The sequence below is a fragment of the Girardinichthys multiradiatus genome, chromosome 13 (genome assembly GCF_021462225.1).
Source record: "Girardinichthys multiradiatus isolate DD_20200921_A chromosome 13, DD_fGirMul_XY1, whole genome shotgun sequence".
Taxonomy (NCBI): Eukaryota; Metazoa; Chordata; class Actinopteri; order Cyprinodontiformes; family Goodeidae; genus Girardinichthys; species Girardinichthys multiradiatus.
Genome location: NC_061806.1, coordinates 10,258,671 through 10,279,812, shown reverse-complemented (window position 1 = coordinate 10,279,812; position 21,142 = coordinate 10,258,671). Strand labels below are relative to the sequence as shown.

The window sequence follows — 21,142 nt, the reverse complement described above, 5'->3', positions numbered from 1 at the left end:
TTTTATACAGTTTAGCCTAACAGGAACAAATCGAAACTCAAATGTTTTCTTATTTTTTAATACAAAATAATCTAAGAAAACAAGATGGACCTCTTTGAATGACAAAAATCAAAGGTTTACACAACGATGGCGTGCACACTGAGAATAGAACAAGCAATGATTTGGAGCAAATGGGAATGTGAGAACGCTCAGAAATGAGCAGTTACTCTGTCGATTTCCAGAAGATCATCCAGGATCTGCAAAGAGACGGGAGGAATACATGAAAAAGGAGAAAATCTCTGGTTTGAGGAGATGAGTCGGCATTTCATAGCACTCACGATGTCCTGCGTGGTGCCGATCTTCTTGGCCAGCTCGCTGCGCTCCATGGTGCTGAGGTACAAGTACTTGCTGAGGAGTTCTCCATCCAGGACGTTCCTCACTGCGTTCTGCAGGCTCCGTCTGTCGCAGTGCATCATCCTAAATACAACAGACAAATTGAAGTGACGTGTAGTGAATTTCCTCAATCTGGAAACAATGTTCAGGGAGAGGCAAACCTAAAGGCTTTTGGGTTGAGACCAGCATGATGAGGCAGCAAGGTGTTGAGAGCATTCTGCAACATCAGCAGGCGACGGTAAGTCTTCTCCGCCATGGGAAGCAGCATCCCGATTCCTCCGTCCAGAGTGGCTGTGGGAACAAAGTCTCACAAATGAAAACAATCTCAGGTTTTTTAGGTCAACACCTGCAAAGTTCTCTGGCCTTCAGCCTGCTTTGTACTACTGATAAAGTGAGGTCTGCAGCACAGATCACTTGTATGTAAAGTATCATGAGGAGCAGAATCCGCCAGCTTCAGTTCTGGTCAAGTTTGGATGTCACTGGGCACAGCACTGGTGGTGTAGGGGTTAAATGCGCGACCATGTGGAGAGGTCATAGTCCTTGATGCTGCGGTCCCGGGTTTGAGTCCCGGACCCGCCGACCTTTACCAAATGTCTCTCCCTCTCTTTGCCCTCTTTCCTGTCTACCTACTGTTAAAAAAACAAAGGCCTCTAGTGCCGCAAAAAAAAAAAAGTTCAGATGTCACTAATTTGGAGCTTTTAATAATTTTTGTCATGTTCTCTTTTCCTGCTGACTGGATGTGAAGTTGCAGAAGTTGAAAGATGCCACTTAGAACAAAGGAGTCCCACAGCATAATGCTGCCACCGCATACAGTGTTCATAGGTTTGAAAGCCTCATCTTGGCTCCTCCAAATAATTCTCGCGTCTACGGTGAAGCAGCAGAGTCTGCGTCGTCCAACCAGAAAGCAACTTCACCCACACCATCATTACTAGGTGTTGTAAAGCCTCCACTTCACGTCTCTTTTGTTCAGTTTCATTCGGATAAATGCGAGCAAACCTGCTCCTTTCCAGCAGGAACGCATTTTTTAGGTAACACAGGACATGGCTGAGTGAGCCCCAAACAGCTGAACCAATCATGTTGCATGTAACGTCTTTGATACAGACAAAAGTTTTTACACACCCCCTCCTCCTTACAAAAAAATACAAGAAAAACCAAAGAAACTGTTTTTGGATCACTATTTGATGGTCAGGAAGTTGTCATTACCATCCATAATGAATAAATCAATCAGATCATGTACTGATCTAGGTTTGACCATCTGTCGTCATGGAAAGGCCATGCTGAACTGAGTGTTTTATGAATCCTCTCACCGTAACACTACAGGTCCTTCTCAAAATATTAGCATATTGTGATAAAGTTCATTATTTTCCATAATGTCATGATGAAAATGTAACATTCATATATTTTAGATTCATTGCACACTAACTGAAATATTTCAGGTCTTTTATTGTCTTAATACAGATGATTTTGGCATACAGCTCATGAAAACCCAAAATTCCTATCTCACAAAATTAGCATATTTCATCCGACCAATAAAAGAAAAGTGTTTTTAATACAAAAAACGTCAACCTTCAAATAATCATGTACAGTTATGCACTCAATACTTGGTCGGGAATCCTTTTGCAGAAATGACTGCTTCAATGCGGCGTGGCATGGAGGCAATCAGCCTGTGGCACTGCTGAGGTCTTATGGAGGCCCAGGATGCTTCGATAGCGGCCTTTAGCTCATCCAGAGTGTTGGGTCTTGAGTCTCTCAACATTCTCTTCACAATATCCCACAGATTCTCTATGGGGTTCAGGTCAGGAGAGTTGGCAGGCCAATTGAGCACAGTGATACCATGGTCAGTAAACCATTTACCAGTGGTTTTGGCACTGTGAGCAGGTGCCAGGTCGTGCTGAAAAATGAAATCTTCATCTCCATAAAGCTTTTCAGCAGATGGAAGCATGAAGTGCTCCAAAATCTCCTGATAGCTAGCTGCATTGACCCTGCCCTTGATAAAACACAGTGGACCAACACCAGCAGCTGACACGGCACCCCAGACCATCACTGACTGTGGGTACTTGACACTGGACTTCTGGCATTTTGGGTTTCCTTCTCCCCAGTCTTCCTCCAGACTCTGGCACCTTGATTTCCGAATGACATGCAGAATTTGCTTTCATCCGAAAAAAGTACTTTGGACCACTGAGCAACAGTCCAGTGCTGCTTCTCTGTAGCCCAGGTCTGGGGAATGCGGCACCTGTAGCCCATTTCCTGCACACGCCTGTGCACGGTGGCTCTGGATGTTTCTACTCCAGACTCAGTCCACTGCTTCCGCAGGTCCCCCAAGGTCTGGAATCGGCCCTTCTCCACAATCTTCCTCAGGGTCCGGTCACCTCTTCTCGTTGTGCAGCGTTTTCTGCCACACTTTTTCCTTCCCACAGACTTCCCACTGAGGTGCCTTGATACAGCACTCTGGGAACAGCCTATTCGTTCAGAAATTTCTTTCTGTGTCTTACCCTCTTGCTTGAGGGTATCAATAGTGGCCTTCTGGACAGCAGTCAGGTCGGCAGTCTTACCCATGATTGGGGTTTTGAGTGATGAACCAGGCTGGGAGTTTTAAAGGCCTCAGGAATCTTTTGCAGGTGTTTAGAGTTAACTCGTTGATTCAGATGATTAGGTTCATAGCTCGTTTAGAGACCCTTTTAATGATATGCTAATTTTGTGAGATAGGAATTTTGGGTTTTCATGAGCTGTATGCCAAAATCATCCGTATTAAGACAATAAAAGACCTGAAATATTTCAGTTAGTGTGCAATGAATCTAAAATATATGAATGTTAAATTTTCATCATTACATTATGGAAAATAATGAACTTTATCACAATATGCTAATATTTTGAGAAGGACCAGTATAGTGAAATTAGCTAAAGATATCTCCTCTAACCCTGACCATGCTCTGAATCCTAAACACAGACTGCTACCATCAGGTCCAAGAGACACGGTTCCCCAGTTTAATAATGTGAAACTGAAAATAAACAAGGTACACTAACCAGCGTGGAACGTCACCATCTGCTCCTCTTACTACACCTACTTTTCGCTCTGGCTCTCTCTGTGTTTATACATCTTTAAACAACAGTCCTGTGACGATAAAAGTGTTTTACTGGGTTTTTATATGAAACGTTTGGGTTTAAGGTACGGACATGGCTTTGGTCTGAACCACTTCACTGAAGAAAAGCACCCCCGCAGCATGATGCTGCCACCACCATGCTGACTCTATGATCTTTCCTCCATCTGTTGTTCACCTTGTAAAGCACTCTGATCAACTATGTTGCTTCTTAGTGTTCAGGATGGTGTGCAATGTTACGGACCATTTGCCTTTTGCCGTTCTTTTTACAATTATTACTAAAATGACTAAAACGTGAAGAAGATTAAGAGGAATGAAGGCACAGAATGAGCGGCCTCTTACCGAACCACGAGATCTGCTTGTTGTCCCAGGTGAGAGCCTTCTTGCTGCCAGAGTCCAGCGCTCCTCGGCACGGCATCCGCCACAACGCGTTAATGTGGGCTCCTGCGTTGAAGTCGGCTCGTCTCAGCAGGCGCATCCCTCCGAAGCTCTCTTTAGCTGCAAGCACACACCCCACAGCTTAACACTCACTTCTTTTTCATGAGGTCATCACTTATGAGCTCAGACTGCATGACCAACCTTCAGGTAGATACATGTACACAAACAGGTTCTTGTCTCGATCCGATACTGTAAAAAAAACCAAAAAAAAACAGGGAAAGTTCAAGCTGAGCTCGACAGAATATCTGAAGGAAATGTTCTCCAAAATCATCGGGAATGTTACCCAGGAATCCAAGCTGGTTGTTATCCACCATAAATTCAATGCTGTAGACCTCTAAGGGCTTAGCATCCTGTTCAAATGAAATCAAACATGATTAACTTAACAAAGCAGCAACATATTATTATGGTCTGCTGGTTCAGCTGCTCTCAAGATCTCAAGCAGGTTACTGATAATTGTTGTCTACAAACCCCTTAAATCTGTTTGTCCGGTTAATGAAAACAGAGTTCCTACACATTATACATCTCAATATTCTACAGTTTTCCAGACTTGATTCGTCCAGAGTTCTCAATCAATTTCTGAAGGAGAAACACAAAAGTTCACGATGAATTTCTAGCAGAACGTTCGACACAAGTCAGGCTTTAGATATGGAACATTCAAACATCACAGACCGACTGACAACATGATGGATGGACGAGTAGACAGACAAAAGGATGGATGGAGAAACTGATGGATGGAAGCTAGAAAACATGTCGTCACTCCCAAGAGGAGTTGCTGCTCACCCGGCTGACGAGCGACAGCGTCTTACTCTCCTCCTGGTAGCGCAGCAGAGAGATGCTCTTCATCAGGTCAGCTGCCAGGATGAAGTTCTTGATGCTGATCATCTGGTGGATGTAAAGCTGTGTGTCGATGAAGGCCATGCCTGTCAGGTCGTTGTCCTTCAGGACCCACAGAAAGATCTGCAGGGAACATGGGAGGTTATCACCTTTGTTCGTGCAATCTTAAAACTCTACAACTGTGTGTGTGTGTGTGTGTGTGTGGGACCTTTTGGCCAATGGCCGACACCAGGTATCCATGGCAGTGACACAGAGCCGTCACCGGTCCCTTCTGCTCCTTCTCATACAGCACTTTAAACTTGTTCTTGGTGAGTGGCTGGCCCGGCTCTGGGACCACCTCAATCACATCCAGGATGAGAATCTAAACACAGACAGACACTGTGAGAGAAATGAAAGCCACACAGCACCAGTTTTCTGTCTGCAGAGGGATGACCCACTCACCTTGCCCCTGCAGGTGACCTCCTCTCCCTGCATCACACAGGTCCCCGCTGCGATGTAGCCTTTCAGTCCGGATACCGTCTCCTGACTCCTCAGAGCCACCGTCTTCATACAGGTCACATGTTCCCACTCCTCCAGGTCGATCCTTCAGGAGATAAAAAGGTGAAGTTAGAGCTTGGTTCTATCATGATCCAGAGTGTCAGATTATGGAGAGTCAACTGCTGGAGTGCTCTTGATGTTTTCGCTTCTGCTGGTCCACTTAGTACTAAATTATGACTTATTTAAGCGTTAAACGTGGCTTACTGTTTACAAACTGGTTATCCATTAACACAGAACAAAAAAGCAAAGAAACAACACAACAAACACATTTTCCCATGCAAAGGTTGATCCACTAAAGAAACTTCAGCCCAACGCAGCGGCAGCCATATTTGGTGTAGTAGATGTAAGAAAACCTACAGTCCTATCTGTTTAGAGCCCAGTTATGTCACAAATGAGCAAACTAGACATCGTGTCCTCTCAGTTTCTTTCTTAACATCTTAAGCACTTTTGTATATTTGTGCATATATAGTTTTCTTTTTGACTTTACCATAATGGTTTCATTCATTCGCTTTTTCATAACTTTTCTTTCTCCACGAATGTTGGAGCGCACAGCCTCAGTCCCTTAGGTTCAGCTTGGGTGGGAGGGCGGTGGAGAAGTAAAGTGGAGAGAAGGGCTTCAAAAAACAATTGGTAAACTTTGTTCTTAATTTACTTTGTATTTGTGCTTTACATGTGAAGATTCAGTGCTACTGATGTTCAAAAAGAAGAAATTACAGGAAAAAAAAACCCCATTAAAATCATCCATCTTGACATTCACCTTAAAGTCCTTTTAAAAAGGATTTCTTTATAATAGTCTGTGACTTCTGCACTTTTTTTCCACACTAGAGTTAGACTGAATCAATTCTCTTCTGCTTGAAGAAAACGGCCGAAATTTCTGAATAAAGGCACCGACTCTAACACGGCTCTGGAGGAGGACCACAGGCAAGCAACAGCAGGGTCATGAAGATGCTGCTTAATGTCAAAGTAGAGATGTTTTACCGTGTGTTGGGAATGGTCTCCCAGCTAACAGGAGAGATGAGCTGGATGGAGAACCTCTCCTGCTGAGGGTTAATGTGACGCTCGTCTGCAGAGAGGGTGAGGAGAAACAAGAGCAAATGTGTCGAAATGGATTTATAAACGACTAAACTCAAAGGAAGAAATGCAGGTGAGGACACGACAAATGTTTAAAAGCTTGAAGAAAAAGCAGAAAGTGGATAAACTTTATTCAGAATAAGATAAAATGCAGTGTAAAAGTGTTTTTTTCCGCCCTAGTTCATTCATTATTTAACAGTGATTAACCACCTTTTTAATCATTAACCCCATTTTTTATTTTAATTTGACAAGCCACACCCAGGCCTGATTAGAGCCACCTCTAAAATCAATAGGACCTGTGCAACAACATAAAGTAGGCTTAGAAATCTCAATCAGCAACACATCATGTCCCGATCTCTGCAAATTCAAACCCATAATCTATCTGCCTGGAAAGGGTTCCTAAGTTATTTCTTATGCTTTGGGACTCCAGGGAACCACAATGAGAGAAATGTTCCACAAATAGAGAAAACCTGGAACACCAGAGAGTCAAAATGACTCCAAAAGGACATCAACTACCCACCCAGGAGGTCACAGAAGAACCAGGACCAACAACTAATGCCCTGTAGTCCTCAGTTAAGGTCAGAGTTCATGATTCAACAATAAGAAAGAGACTGAGCTAAAGATTGGCCTCCGTGGGAGGGTGGCAAGGCCCAAAGAACACAAAGGTCCATCTCATGTGTGTCAAAAAACGTCTTGATGGTCTAAATGGTTTTAGGAAAATGTCACAAAAAAGGACCTTTTTGGTAGGTATAAAATCTGTTTAAAACCAACATGTTGACAATCAAACACGGTGGGACCAGTGTGACGGTCTTAGGCTGTTTCACTGCTTCTGGACCTGGACGACTTGCTGTAATTGATGGAGCCATGAATTCTGCTCTCCAGCAGAAGATCCTGAAGGAGAATGTCTGGCTATTAGTTGGCCACCAGCAAATTCATATCTGAACAGCCAAAAAAAAAAAAAAACAACCAAATAAAATAAAGGTTTTAGAGTGGCCTAGTCAAAGTACAGACTGAAATATGATTAATGGTGTGGCAGGAGCTTAATTAGACCACTCATCCTTGAAAACCCTCCAATTGGGCTGAACTGTTGTACCCATCGTCTTCCGCTTATCCGGGACCGGGTGGCAGGGGCAGCAGACTCAGTAGAGACGCCCAGACACCTCCTCCAGCTCCTCTGAGGGGAGCTCAAGGCGTTCCCAGGCCAGCTGAGAGACGTAGTCCCTCCAGCGTGTCCTGGGCCGTCCCCTGGGCCTCCTCCCGGTGGGACGTGCCTGGAACACCTCCTGTAGGAGCGACCAGTAAATCAAGAGCTTCGCCTTTCGGCACAACTCTCTCTTCAACCCAACAGACCGGCACAGCGTCCTCATCACTGCAGCGATCGCACCAATCCGTGTGTCAATCTCCTGCTCCCGAGATACTTGAACTCCACTTGAGGTAGGAGCAGAGCAACAGAGCAGGCCAAAATTCCACCAAAACGATGGGAAAGACTCACTGTCAGTTTTCACAAATGCTCCACAGCAGCCAAGGGCAGCACAACCAGCTATTAGATTAGGGACAATTACTTTTCACATAGGATCTGGTTGGTGGTGGAGAACGTTTTCTGCTAATAAATGAAATCATCATTTGAAAACTGCATTTTGCTTACTCAGTTACTCTTGATGATCTGAAACATTTAAGTCTGACGAAAAAGTAGAAAACAATAGAAACCCGTGCACAGGACTTATTTGTTCCTCCACTGTTTTAAAAGGACAGGTCCACTAACACCATACAACTGAACTGGAGCTCACAAAGTGCTTAAAGCAACAGAAAGTGTGTGTTTTCTCTGACCTCTCTCGATGATCTCAAACTCCTTCTCCTCTCCCGTCATCCTGGGGATGCGGGTGCACAGCTCTTTCACACTGGTGCACACAGCGTACACCTGAAGTCCAACAGAAAGGAGAGAAAGAAAAAAAAAAGCATTAGCATCAAAGAATAATCCCTTCAGTTGCTCGCATTGATTTCTCCTTTCCCTTTTTAGCAGTAAGAAAACTTCAAGGCCAGAAGCCTTTCATGTGAAACTTTTCAAAGCGGATCGACCCGTCTGGTTTTATTCTGCCTTGTGTTGCCAAAGTGGAGGGAGGCGGTAAAGACGGGAAGGTTTCATACGTTGAATTCCCACCACAGAGATCTGAAACTAAGGAGCTTGCCTTGCACTCAACGTGGTAGGAAACGTAGTGCACGGTGCACCTCAGCGGGATTTTCCTGACAGGCCAGGGGGCGTCGTAGGACAGGTAGGTGGGGAGGACGCTGATCCTCAGCTCACCCTGTGGAAGAACACAAGAAAAGCTCACATCATGTAAGATGAGACCAATAATCTAACTGTGAACACCTAATTATTATGAGGAGTCAAGCTGTTTTATATATATATATATATAGAGAGAGAGAGAGACCAGTGCTGGTCAGATGTTTACTTAAACTCATCATGGGTATAAATATCATTAATCTGGGCTTTTAATGATGAACGTGAACATGGAATGATTATAAAACTAACGACTTCAATAGATAAAAAGAAGAGTAACTGATGCACAAGTTAGAATTTAAATTCGATTATTTTTGTGCCAATGGTGTATTTAATAAACGGACTGGTTAGTAGTTGAGGCTATAGCTGAGCTAAAGCGTCCTCTCTCTACCTGCTTGTTGAAGTAAAGGAAACCTTTAGGACAGTTGATGTTGTGGAAGGGAGAGAAGGACTCGATGGGCCCGTCGATGCTCATCGGATGGAGCCTCAGAGCTCCTCGTGAGGTGACGAGCATCCAGTGAGGAGACGGGCCGCAGATGAATACCTGTGCAAACAAGGATGGCAGAAATTTCAGGCTCTGTGCCATGAAATGAGGTGTCCTAGATAGCCATCAGATATCTGCTTTCATACCCCTGAGTAACCGGAGATGTCCTCAAAGTATCTAAACCTAGAAATCCGACTTTTCACCGCCGGGCTCTCCTCGGTACCGCCAATCTCTGTCTTCTTATCTTTCTTCAGCTTTGATTTCTTTTCTTTGAAGTTGATGTTGTGGTGCACCTGCTCAGAGGACAGACAGACGCGGTTAGGACTGACCACTAGGAAGTCAACACGGTTGTTGCTTGCAGATCGTACTTTTTTGAAGCGGACTTTCAGGTTGTTTTGCGGCTGCTGCTGATCGTATGGGAAGGCTTCATAAATCAGAAGCTCATTCTCCACGTAGACCTAAAAAAACAAAGGTCATTGCTTGTTTTTTGGGGGGTTTTGAATTTATTGCTAATTGAGTGAACTCAAAGTTGAAAAACTCACCAGTAAATATGGTCTACTGCGATTGTTGCCCAGGGAAACTAAAGACACTTCTTTGACCAGCGGGAACTCTCCCTGTCGAGCAACTTCCTCCTTTTTACCCTCCCCCTGCGTAGCTGATTGGCCGGAAGAGCTGTCCACCAGTACTCTCTGGCCTACTGGGAAGTTCTTCACCAGGAAGACCAAGCGCCAGTCTGGCAGCTGGAAAATCTGACAAGAGAATGGTAGAAACACTCAGACCTGTTTTTCCAGTGATTTCTTTTAATTTGCCTTAAAACAAAGTGATAAAACATCATTGAAGCAGCTAGTATTTATAGGTAGGAAACCCCACATGTAATAATGCTAATTATACATTAATAATCATGTCTGACAATCTGATAAGCCCCAACTATGCTTTTTTTTTCCCTTACCAGTGAAGTGACCATACCAAGGCTGCAGTACCAATACCACACTTAAGTGCAGAAAATGTTGCTGCAGAGAGAAAACTCAGTACGCTGTTTTCAGTATCAGCGAGGTCAGAAGAAGCACTAAAGCTATAAAAACTGGATTATCTATGGAGGCTACATCACAGCTCTATCCTCTCAGCTACTAAGATGGACGCGGCTGTTATTTGTTCGGGAATTCAATAAAAATGTTGAATACACTTCAATTTTTCGAGCTGGTCAACAAGAAAGAAAGAAAAGCCTCTGAGGTACAGTCGGTCATGTGAAGGAATCTTTTTAACTGGATTTCATTTGGAGGATTTTACTGCCTGACGCAGAGAGAGACAGCTCTGGAACTTGGGGCTGTTGTTGTTTCACTTCACTATAAACGCTGTGCTGTTAGATTTTCAACCTATCCAGAAAGCAGAAAGTGGTTCTGTTGCCATTTATAGTTTAAAGAGGAATCAACATCTCTGATTGGTGCCTCTCTACCAACTGGGTGAAAACATATGCTTCATGTATGGTATTTGATTTGATCAGCTGTCAGGCAGCTTACATGAAGGAACCAGGTAAGATGAATATTGAGTTAGTCCCACTTCTTCAGCAGAGCTGAAGTAACGCAGGCAGGATTCAGTTCTCAGGTGTAAACACCTCCCGATCAGACAGATACATTCCTTTCCCCCAGACAACTGAAGGAAAACAGGCATACCTCCATCACACCGTTGTCCCTGATCATCACACACCAGTGGGAAGGCTCTGCTTTGCTCGGGCTTCCTTCGCCCGTGTTGGGTGCGGTTCCCGCCGAGTTGCGGCTCATTTCCTCTTTAGCGGTGGTGCAGGACTCTCCATACAGCATTTCCTCCTCATCATCCACCATGTTGCTGCACAAACATGAATGATACCAACTGAAGCTTGATGGAGGCGAACGTGTCATAACTGTGGTGATGGGAGCTCCTACCTGAGCTCCTGGTACACCGTCTCTGACTCTGACTGACTCCTGGTGATGAAGTCGTCTTTCATGGAGGAGCTTGTTTTGTTTTCTGTGGTGAACATACCGCTTACATCTCGGTAGGCACACAGCGCGATCACGCGGGATTGCTTTTGAGTGGAAAGACACATTGCCACACCACACCATTGAACATTTAGCACTCTGAAAGAGGTGTGTCATTCTGGCGCATTTTTTAAAACCTTTAACTGAAATGTAAAGATCTGGTTTGGTCAATTATAACCTTTTGAAAATGACATGAGAGCATGCTTCACTCACAGTGGAAATCTGTGGTTTCTGCAGGGCCAGCCGGTGCGTTTTCCCCATGTAGGAGTCACTCTTCAGCACAAACATGGTGACCACACCCTCAGCGGTCATGATAACCACGTAGGGGTCCGCCACGGAGCAATGCACGATGGGAGAGCCCAGATCCACCGGGATGAAGTGGAGCTGTTTCACTGAAAACAGAGTCAAGTCATAAACCAGTCTTGCATTAAGAGGAAGGATATCAGTGCTTATATGCAGAGAAGGGATTAAAAAACAATTTCTTTTTACCCCCTTCCAGAAGACGAAGTCCCATGGGTGAGACCTGGATGATGTACTGGTCATCACCGATGTTTCCAGCAAACACCGTCGGCCCCTGAGTAGCAAACCCACTTGTGTCCAGCTCCATAATTTCCTGACCTGTTTGAAGGATCTACAAGCAACCATTGCAGATAAGATACCACCTGATGACTTTTTGTTAGAGAAAGACAATCAAACATAAGATGAAAAAGACAAGAGACACACATCACTACATGTTTATTGGCACCCCTGGTAAAGACATGCACGAAAGCTATGTGGAAAAGCATCTCTTTCCTACTGTTAAGTATGGTGGAGGAGGACTGATGCTGTGGGTTTGTTTCTCCTCAAAAGGCCTTGGCCATCTCGGCATCATGGACTCTGATATATAAAGATGCTGTAAATAAAAACCTGCTGGCCTCAGCTAGTGAAGTCAACATTGTACCTTTCTACAAGGTAACACCAGATCAACACAGAAATGGTTCAGAAGACCCAAATTCAACCTGCTTCCATGGCCAGCAGTGTGAGAGTATGCTACAGGGGATAAAAGATGAAGGTATTTTTAGCCTTTTATCGCGTTTACCAGGGGTGCCAATAAATGTTAGCGGCGCCATCTGTGTTCCTACCATGGTGGAATCTTCTCTGCTCAGGATGAGAAAGCCGTGCTTTTTAGCATCGTCCTCCAGGGGAAGCTCTACCTTCTCCTCCTCCTTCTCCGGCTCTTCCTTTTCCTTCTCTCCATCATCCCCATCCTCCTTAGCGTCGGTCTTTGCTCCATCCTCTGACACGTCACTTTTTGAGGCCTATATAGCAACAAAACAAAGTAAAAAGTGAGGAACATCTGAATTTAATAGGCAAAGAAACCCGAGTCCTTTCCAGACAAATTCCTACTTTTTTATCGTCCTTGACCTCACTCGAGACGACGGTCCACATGTTCTGGCAACCTGGCAACTCAAACGTAGTGACCACTTGAGGTCGAATGCTTCTCTACGGTGAGAATGGGAACAAAAGCGATGATTGAAGCACTTTCAAAATACAGCAAATGAAACCTTAGGCAAGCCCATCACTCTAATAGGCGAACCGAGGCTGTATCTGGGGTGTTTACAGGCTACTCCATGGATCTCTGAGGCAGCCCTGGTAAACCCAGACTTCCTTTAGCACTGTCTCAGGACCTGTGGCAGACGGCCCTCGCCACCACAGGTTTTAGGACGGTGCAGCAACATTAACTGGGTATGCTACAATACACGAATGCAGAGACAAGGGTTTACCTGGAGGACAGACAGCCCGCCATTTTTACCGTAACCAGAGCACACAACGACCTCCAGGTCAGGTTCAGGGTTGCTCTGAAACTGTAGGAAAAAATCATTTTCAAACAGTTGATTTCATTCTGACAACTACCTTTGACATTAGGATAAGGAAATGTGCATTTACCTCTTCAGACAGGAATGCTGGCTCACCCATAGAAGCATTTGCACAGGGACCGATGTTGAGAATGCTATCGCACACCTGCAGGAAAATACACAGATGTTTGCTGTAAACGGTCAAGCTTTAACAGAAAATGACTCTGTGGGGTTTTTCTATTTTTTCCTGCCATTTCCCCATCCTGTTCGGTTTATGTGAATGAAATCAGGCTGGGTTTGTAATCTTCGTCCCTCTAACACAGGATCAGATCCAGGTCACCCACCCAATAATTAAAATCAGGTGTTCCAATCACTTTCATGGCCACCGGTGTATAAAATCAAACACCTAGGCATGTAGACTGTTTCTACAAACAAATGTGAAAGAATGGGTCGCTTTCAGGAGCTGCAGCATGATTCTGTGAAAGGATGCCACCTGTGCAACAAGTCCAAGCTTGAATACTTTTCCAATTGCAATTGCAAACCTCTAAAAGGAAATTCTGATGTATGTCTACCGCCCTCTTTCAGTTTCCTTTTTCCTCTCGTGGGGAATTTGTTTTGTTTTTATAATTTAAAAATAAGTTTTCAACAAAAATATTGGAGTAAAAAAAGTCCCATCATAATTGATTCCTGTTTAAACATGTAACTATTGATAATGCTTTAAAAATATTAAGCTTTTCACCTCAAATGAGTAGGTAGCCAGCTGAGTGCCTGACTGGGCCTCACTTCCGTACACCTCGATCTCATCCACTTCATCTAAAAACAACAAAGGAGTCAAGCGTGAAGCAGGTCAGCTTGTAGTGAACAGGGTTATGACACTATGAGACAGACGATGGTGGGCGCACCTGTCCAGTTGGTGGCAGACTCTACACGCTTCTTTTTGATGGGTGGTTCCTCCTGGAAATCACAAGCAGCCAAGTGTTAAACTCGTGGTTGAAAAATCTGTCTGCAGTGCGTTTTACAAGCCAAACCTACCTGCTTTTCTGCCTCTTTCTCCTTTTCTTTCTCCTGCTTGTCTTTGCCTTCCTCTGCCGGTGTCTCCTGCAGCTTCTCGGTGTACTTCAGGAGCAGTGAGTTTCCAAGGCGGGAACCGAGGAACAGGTAGCCGGGCTCCATGGTTACCATCTGAAGGAGGGAGCGTGCACCGTGAGGCATTTGTCATGATTTTGATGTGACTGGTGATGCTGACATTTCAAGCTAAGAACTTACACATGTTGTGAGGACGCTGGCTGCAGCTTTGTCAAAGTGAAAAGCCCTCACGCTTCTCATGCCGTCTGTTATGAGCGTCAACACGTAACTGGAAGGCAACAACAGTCAGTGACAAATCCTAAAAGTCCGCAGGCTTCACATACGTTCTAAAGATTGTTACAGGAACTCACATTTCTCCTCCTTTCAGGGAGATGACCATCTTGTCATACGCAATAAAGTCAGACTGAGAACAGTCTAGTGTGATCTTTACTTCGTCTTGCACACCTGGGAATCAAGAACACGTTCTTTACTGAATATCTTAAGGAATATTTGTACTCCTCTAAAGGCTAAAATTATTATAGTTGAGCTGTTGTTGAAAAAAGTTATCCATCCATTTAAAACTATGTAGAGAAACTTTATAGTGAAATCTTGTATGTTGGTGTGCCTGTTGTCAGTCTGATGATGATGCTGCACAAGGGTTCAAGGACTCCACCTAAACAGATATGTCTTTCTGATGGTGAGTACGCAACAATCGGAAACATTTGTCTACTGTGTGTAAATGCTGTAATAGTATTACTGAGTTGGAAAGGTGGATCTAGTTGTTTTTCTTTTCATATCTAAGCAGCTCTGGAGCAAAAGAATCCTCCATACTTTCCAAGACTACACAGAACGAAGCTGATTAGGTTGATTTTGCTCACGTAGAGGGAAGGATGTGGTCCCAGTGGTCAGAGAATTCAGAGAGACTCCATAAGGTGGGACGCTCTGGTTCAGATACAGCAGTGAATTCACAGCAAACACCACCACACCACCTATAAAGAAATGTGACGGGATCAGAACACAGAGGAGAACACAAACTTTAGCAGCACAATGCATATGGTAACTTATATCTGACACCCGCAGACGTAAATATCTTCACATCGAGCTGGCATCCGAGTGACAGGAAGGCTCACCAATGGGTTTGGGAACAGCCATGACCTGCGTGCAGTCAAAAGGCAGGTTGCTCAGGGACCAGATGACGGGATGAACCTTCTGCATGATGTTGAGGGAGATTGCCACGATACTGCAAGTGTCCTGACGAACAGCCACGCGCCTAGAAGAAGAACCGCATCACAGGAGGTGGATCAGTAAAAACAGGCCGATCAAAAAGCAGCTGCGCAGGTTATAAACATATCCAGGAATCGACCCGACGTCGAGACGCACTCACTCACCCAGGCCACGTCTGATTGGGCTCATACAGAATGAGCAGCGTAGGTTCGTAGTAACCGTGAAGAAACTTCATGTCGACAATGTTCAGCAGCTTCTCGTCTAACTCGCGAACGTCGATGATGTAACTGGGCAGGAAGCTGGATTTGGGTCTGCGGATGGAGTGCACAAAATGGGATTATTGTAACCCAAGAGAACAACAGGAGAGAAGTGGGAGATCTTTTTGGGAAATTGTGCTGGGAACTGAGTCCTACCCTTCTACTCCAATCTCCTGCTCATCGGTTAGGGTGTCCTTTCGGAACGGCAGCACCACGAGCTTGGTGCCGTAAACGAGCATGACGGCGCAGCGATTCTCTGGATCAACACGGACAATTGGGATGTGGACATTCTGTACGAAGCCATCCTGAAAATGCAAAAAAACCAAACAAGTTAGACATAAAACCTATTCCTTTGTGTTTTTCAGACTTTACTTCAGGTTCCTCTGTGTCTCCTGCATGACAGATAACTGCAACAACCTCCACATCTTTGGATAGACTCATGCAACCTGGTGAATTATCGTCTTGTGGAAAGAAAAAAATGTTTTTAGAAATAAAAACTTGAAAAGTACGACACAAGTACGAGTCAATACTTTATAGAATCACGTTTCACTACCCTTACAAGGCAAGGCTTTAGGGAGGTATGTCTCTACCAGCTTTGTACATCTAGACACTAAAACATTTGTCCAATCTTCTTTAAAAATAGCTATAGTTTAGTAAGATTTAGTGGTTAGTGCATTTGAATATCAATTTTCAAGTCTAGCCACTGACTCTCAGTTGAATTAAGGTCTGGGCTTTGACTAGGCCATTCTGACACAAGTGCATGCTTTAATCTAAACCCTTCCACTGTAGCTCTGGCTGCCTCAACTTTGACCAACTACGGTTTTTCCTGCTGAAGAAAAGCTTTCCCACAGCATCAGGCTGCCAGATGGTCCGCCACACAAAGAGGCAAATGGCTTGTAGCAAATCTGCAAATGGGATTTCTAGAAGCTTTCTTTCTCACCACTCTTCCATTAAGGCCAGGTAGGTATCCGGTCTACAGATTTTCCCTCCTAAGATGTGGATCTCTGCATCTCCCCCCAGAGTTACTACGAGCCTCTTGGGTGTTTCTCTGATTAATCCCCCCCTCCCCCTCTCAGCCAGTTATCGTAGATGGACAGCATAATCTTATTGGCTTACAGCTGTGCTATATTATTTCCATTTTCAGATGTTGAAAGCTTAGAGTATTGTTGTATTAACTAACACTGCTGTCAATTTTTCCACACCTGACTTGCCTGGTGTGTTCAGTTGTGTTAATAATAATATTTTAGAAATCAGGGAGATCAGAGAAAAGGGGTTGAATACTTATGCAGACCACGTTTCAGATTTGTAATTCTGGAAATACTTTGAAAACTGTGTATACTTTTCCTTCCACTTTACAATTATGATTACTTTATGTGTTGGTCTAACACATAAAATCCCAACACTAAAGTTTGCGATTGTCATGTAGTTAGCATGTTTAAGGCAATGCACATACTCTGAGTTCTGGCTCCTCAAAGTAATGCAGAGAGAGAGTCTTCAGGTCATGTGTCCCGGGGTCATACTCCACCACAGCCAGCTGGTGAGAGATCATGCACATGTCACTGAAGCTAAACTGCTCAGAGTTCATTGGAGCAGTGCACAGCTTAGACAGTTCATACCTTTGCGTCTTTGAAACTGAGAAGAAGAGCATCTCTGTTGGCAGCTATTAGCTGCACACTAGCCATGGACATGATATTGCCAAAGACAGAAAAGGACGCCACCTGCTCCAGCTTCTCCTTACGGGTTTTAGCATCTGCAACAGAGTAGGCAAATCTTTGTAAATGTTTATTTCTTCATTCATAAAACACATGTTGGTGTCAGACGGGTGGACATACCGGATGACTTGTCAGCCTTGAAAGTGCTCTGAAATAACCCACAAAAATGTTAACACACAGAACAAAACCCTTCATAGCATTTACACACAGAGAAACCAGCCAAGCTGACGAGTCCCACTACCTCCACATCATGGATGATCCTGTAGACGAAAAGCTGGGACGTCCCGGCGATGACTAAGTTTTTCTCATTACTGGATATAAAGTTACAGTAGACAGAAAACTCCACAGCAGTGGGGGTGTGGGCCTGTCTGTATACAGCATACATCCTGACAGGTTCCCTTCAGCATCTGACAGGAGACAAAAGACACGAGGTCAACACCTCTACGGTCAATTTGCCGTTGTTCATTTTAAAGTACTCCTCTAGAAGGACATATGCTAAATTACTCCTATAACAGCAAAACAAGGAGCTACATGAGGAACGTGTGGAAGAAAACGGACTTAAGTAATGGACAAAACAACAAAGGGCAGAAGGTTATTTATCATTTTCGGGTCATGTTTTTAATACTATAATAACATTACATCCCAAGTATGTCCGTAACATAAGTAAAGCAACTAGCAGCTTCAGGTAACCATTGTAAATAAAAGCCGGCTCCAACATCTAGCATCATGCTCGTGTAACTAGCCCAGTAGCTAGCATGTTTTAGCGCCGCTTTCAGGTTATCTAGCAAATTCTGAATTAAACTTGTTAACATACCTATATCCGATAGGTTATCTAAGCCTGATGCTTTATTATCTGGCACTTAATACATATTTAGCGAGTCATATTTCTGTGTTAAAATGGCTGTTAACGCTCCAGCTAATAGCCAGGTAACCTAGCGGTTAGCTTTGTTGTGTAGCTCCCAAAGTTCTTGTTCTCTCAACAAACCTAAGGCACGCAGGTGGTTTACTGCCCCCTACAGGTTAAACTTTTCATAGACACCCCAAAGCCTAAACTTTGGCATCAAGCCACAATTTGATGTTAAATATAATCTTAAAATTACCGCAATTTCTGTCTAGTTTTATATACTATGCTGAATTACAGACTTGAGAAACCTTTCATACCTAAATTATTGACAGTTAAAAGTAAAGTATCTAAACATTTAAAGAAGTATTTAAATAAAAATATTTAAACAACCAACGGTTATGCTAGGATTCTTGGTAATGTGGCACGTTGCTCTAAATCCAAATTAAGGGAAACATTTTTTAATAGATCTAATGCTTTGTTGGCAAAAAAACAAAAACTATTTAGTAAGTTGAATTTGATCAATGTATGCACACACAAAACATCTTCATAAAAACATTTACAGATGGGACCTATAGTTAAATCAGTTAAATTAATATCAATCTAACAATAGAATAAAATATTATGCCACACACAGACATTCATTACAATGCCTTGCTAATGTATTCTGACCTTGTGAACTTTTTTACAAATGTTTACATTACAGCCACATCTATGTAATTTTTTGGGATTTTATAAAATAGACCAATACAAAGTAGTGCAATGGTAATATTGGAAAAATATATTACCTCTTCTAACCTCATTTTGTTTTAATTAAAGTGGCAAGATTTTCTCTCAATTCTTGCCCACTTTTCTGCAAAATACCTTAAGCTCAGTTACACTGTGTAAAATACAGCGCTTTTGCGAGCAGCATTTTTCAAATCTTGCCGCAGATTCTGTGACTTTGACTAGGCCATTCTTATACATGGATAAGCTTGAATCTAAATCATTTCATTGTAGCTCTGGCTGTATGTTTAGGGTTGTCGTCCTGCTGGAAGGTGAACGTCTACCTAAGTCTCAAGCCTTTTCTAGCCTCCAACAGATTTTCCTCCAGGATCAGGAACAGCTTTTTTTCACCAGGTTTGTGCATACAAACAAGGAATTTGACTTCCCACATTGAGCTCAATGAAGACATTTTAAATATAAATATATAGAAAGGGAAATACAGGTCCTTCTCAAAATATTAGCATATTGTGATAAAGTTCATTATTTTCCATAATGTCATGATGAAAATTTAACATTCATATATTTTAGATTCATTGCACACTAACTGAAATATTTCAGGTCTTTTATTGTCTTAATACGGATGATTTTGGCATACAGCTCATGAAAACCCAAAATTCCTATCTCACAAAATTAGCATATCACTAAAAGGGTCTCTAAACGAGCTATGAACCTAATCATCTGAATCAACGAGTTAACTCTAAACACCTGCAAAAGATTCCTGAGGCCTTTAAAACTCCCAGCCTGGTTCATCACTCAAAACCCCAATCATGGGTAAGACTGCCAACCTGACTGCTGTCCAAAAGGCCACTATTGACACCCTCAAGCAAGAGGGTAAGACACAGAAAGAAATTTCTGAACGAATAGGCTGTTCCCAGAGTGCTGTATCAAGGCACCTCAGTGGGAAGTCTGTGGGAAGGAAAAAGTGTGGCAGAAAACGCTGCACAACGAGAAGAGGTGACCGGACCCTGAGGAAGATTGTGGAGAAGAGCCGATTCCAGACCTTGGGGGACCTGCGGAAGCAGTGGACTGAGTCTGGAGTAGAAACATCCAGAGCCACCGTGCACAGGCGTGCAGGAAATGGGCTACAGGTGCCGCATTCCCCAGACCTGGGCTATAGAGAAGCAGCACTGGACTGTTGCTCAGTGGTCCAAAGTACTTTTTTCGGATGAAAGCAAATTCTGCATGTCATTCGGAAATCAAGGTGCCAGAGTCTGGAGGAAGACGGGGGAGAAGGAAATGCCAAAATGCCAGAAGTCCAGTGTCAAGTACCCACAGTCAGTGATGGTCTGGGGTGCCGTGTCAGCTGCTGGTGTTGGTCCACTGTGTTTTATCAAGGGCAGGGTCAATGCAGCTATCTATCAGGAGATTTTGGAGCACTTCATGCTTACATTTGCTGACAAGCTTTATGGAGATGAAGATTTCATTTTTCAGCACGACCTGGCACCTGCTCACAGTGCCAAAACCACTGGTAAATGGTTTACTGACCATGGTGTCACTGTGCTCAATTGGCCTGCCAACTCTCCTGACCAGAACCCCATAGAGAATCTGTGGGATATTGTGAAGAGAACGTTGAGAGACTCAAGACCCAACACTCTGGATGAGCTAAAGGCCGCTATCGAAGCATCCTGGGCCTCCATAAGACCTCAGCAGTGCCGCAGGCTGATTGCCTCCATGCCACGCCGCATTGAAGCAGTCATTTCTGCAAAAGGATTCCCGACCAAGTATTGAGTGCATAACAGTACATGATTATTTGAAGGTTGACGTTTTTTGTATGAAAAACACTTTTATTGGTCGGATGAAATATGCTAATTTTGTGAGATAGGAATTTTGGGTTTTCATGAGCTGTATGCCAAAATCATCCGTATTAAGACAATAAAAGACCTGAAATATTTCAGTTAGTGTGCAATGAATCTAAAATATATGAATGTTAAATTTTCATCATGACATTATGGAAAATAATGAACTTTATCACAATATGCTAATATTTTGAGAAGGACCTGTATTGTTTTTGTAGATATTTATATATTTCTATTCTTTCAGGACTGCCCTGTATTTAGCTTCATCATCGATCCCATCAGCTCTGACTATCTGCCAAGTACCTGCTGAAGAAAAGCCCGGCCCGCCATAATGCTGCCACCACCATCTTTCACCATATTACATGACATTTATATTAATGCATTAATTTTAATATGTTAATAGGTTTCCAAATGACATTTGTCAAGAAAACATTGTTTGAGAAAAGAATCCTGAGAAGTATGTTTAATTAGTATTCAATGGTAATGAGACGGTTTTCTCTAATGTAATTTATTAGAGATTAGT

General features: G+C 43.4%; 1 protein-coding gene and 1 long non-coding RNA gene across 2 annotated transcripts; one reads left to right on the top strand and one right to left on the bottom strand.

Moving 5' to 3' along the window:
* Positions 1 to 42: 42 nt before the first annotated feature.
* Positions 43 to 18,188, bottom strand: cpsf1 (cleavage and polyadenylation specific factor 1). Its single transcript, XM_047383306.1, has 38 exons — positions 18,032 to 18,188; positions 17,459 to 17,624; positions 17,338 to 17,365; positions 17,122 to 17,255; positions 16,959 to 17,039; positions 15,662 to 15,810; positions 15,413 to 15,559; positions 15,155 to 15,294; positions 14,903 to 15,013; positions 14,396 to 14,489; positions 14,226 to 14,313; positions 13,992 to 14,141; positions 13,862 to 13,913; positions 13,699 to 13,772; positions 13,051 to 13,125; positions 12,888 to 12,968; positions 12,511 to 12,606; positions 12,246 to 12,422; positions 11,614 to 11,755; positions 11,338 to 11,516; positions 11,032 to 11,171; positions 10,783 to 10,954; positions 9,655 to 9,861; positions 9,481 to 9,570; positions 9,259 to 9,405; positions 9,020 to 9,172; positions 8,537 to 8,653; positions 8,178 to 8,268; positions 6,258 to 6,342; positions 5,184 to 5,325; positions 4,951 to 5,103; positions 4,689 to 4,865; positions 4,192 to 4,258; positions 4,050 to 4,097; positions 3,813 to 3,968; positions 534 to 663; positions 318 to 456; positions 43 to 236 (listed from the first exon to the last, which is right to left on the bottom strand). Exons 2-38 carry the CDS (start codon positions 17,600 to 17,602, stop codon positions 189 to 191), a joined length of 4,404 nt encoding a protein of 1,467 aa, XP_047239262.1. The 5' UTR covers positions 17,603 to 17,624; positions 18,032 to 18,188; the 3' UTR covers positions 43 to 188.
* LOC124879045 lies at positions 17,715 to 21,105 on the top strand. Its single transcript, XR_007040940.1, has 3 exons — positions 17,715 to 17,808; positions 19,076 to 19,177; positions 20,864 to 21,105. It is a non-coding gene; the product is annotated as an uncharacterized LOC124879045 (long non-coding RNA).
* Positions 21,106 to 21,142: the final 37 nt, after the last annotated feature.

What these genes read in the sequence shown, in the direction of transcription:
- cpsf1 (XM_047383306.1), bottom strand. Translation starts at nt 17,602, where the DNA reads ATGTATGCTGTATACAGACAGGCCCACACCCCCACTGCTGTGGAGTTT. An exon ending in TCAGTTTCAAAGACGCAAAG is followed by an intron (nt 17,040 to 17,121) that starts GTATGAACTGTC and finishes ATCTCTCACCAG; the next exon opens with CTGGCTGTGGTGGAGTATGA. An exon ending in TTGAGGAGCCAGAACTCAGA is followed by an intron (nt 15,811 to 16,958) that starts GTATGTGCATTG and finishes TTGCATTTTCAG; the next exon opens with GATGGCTTCGTACAGAATGT.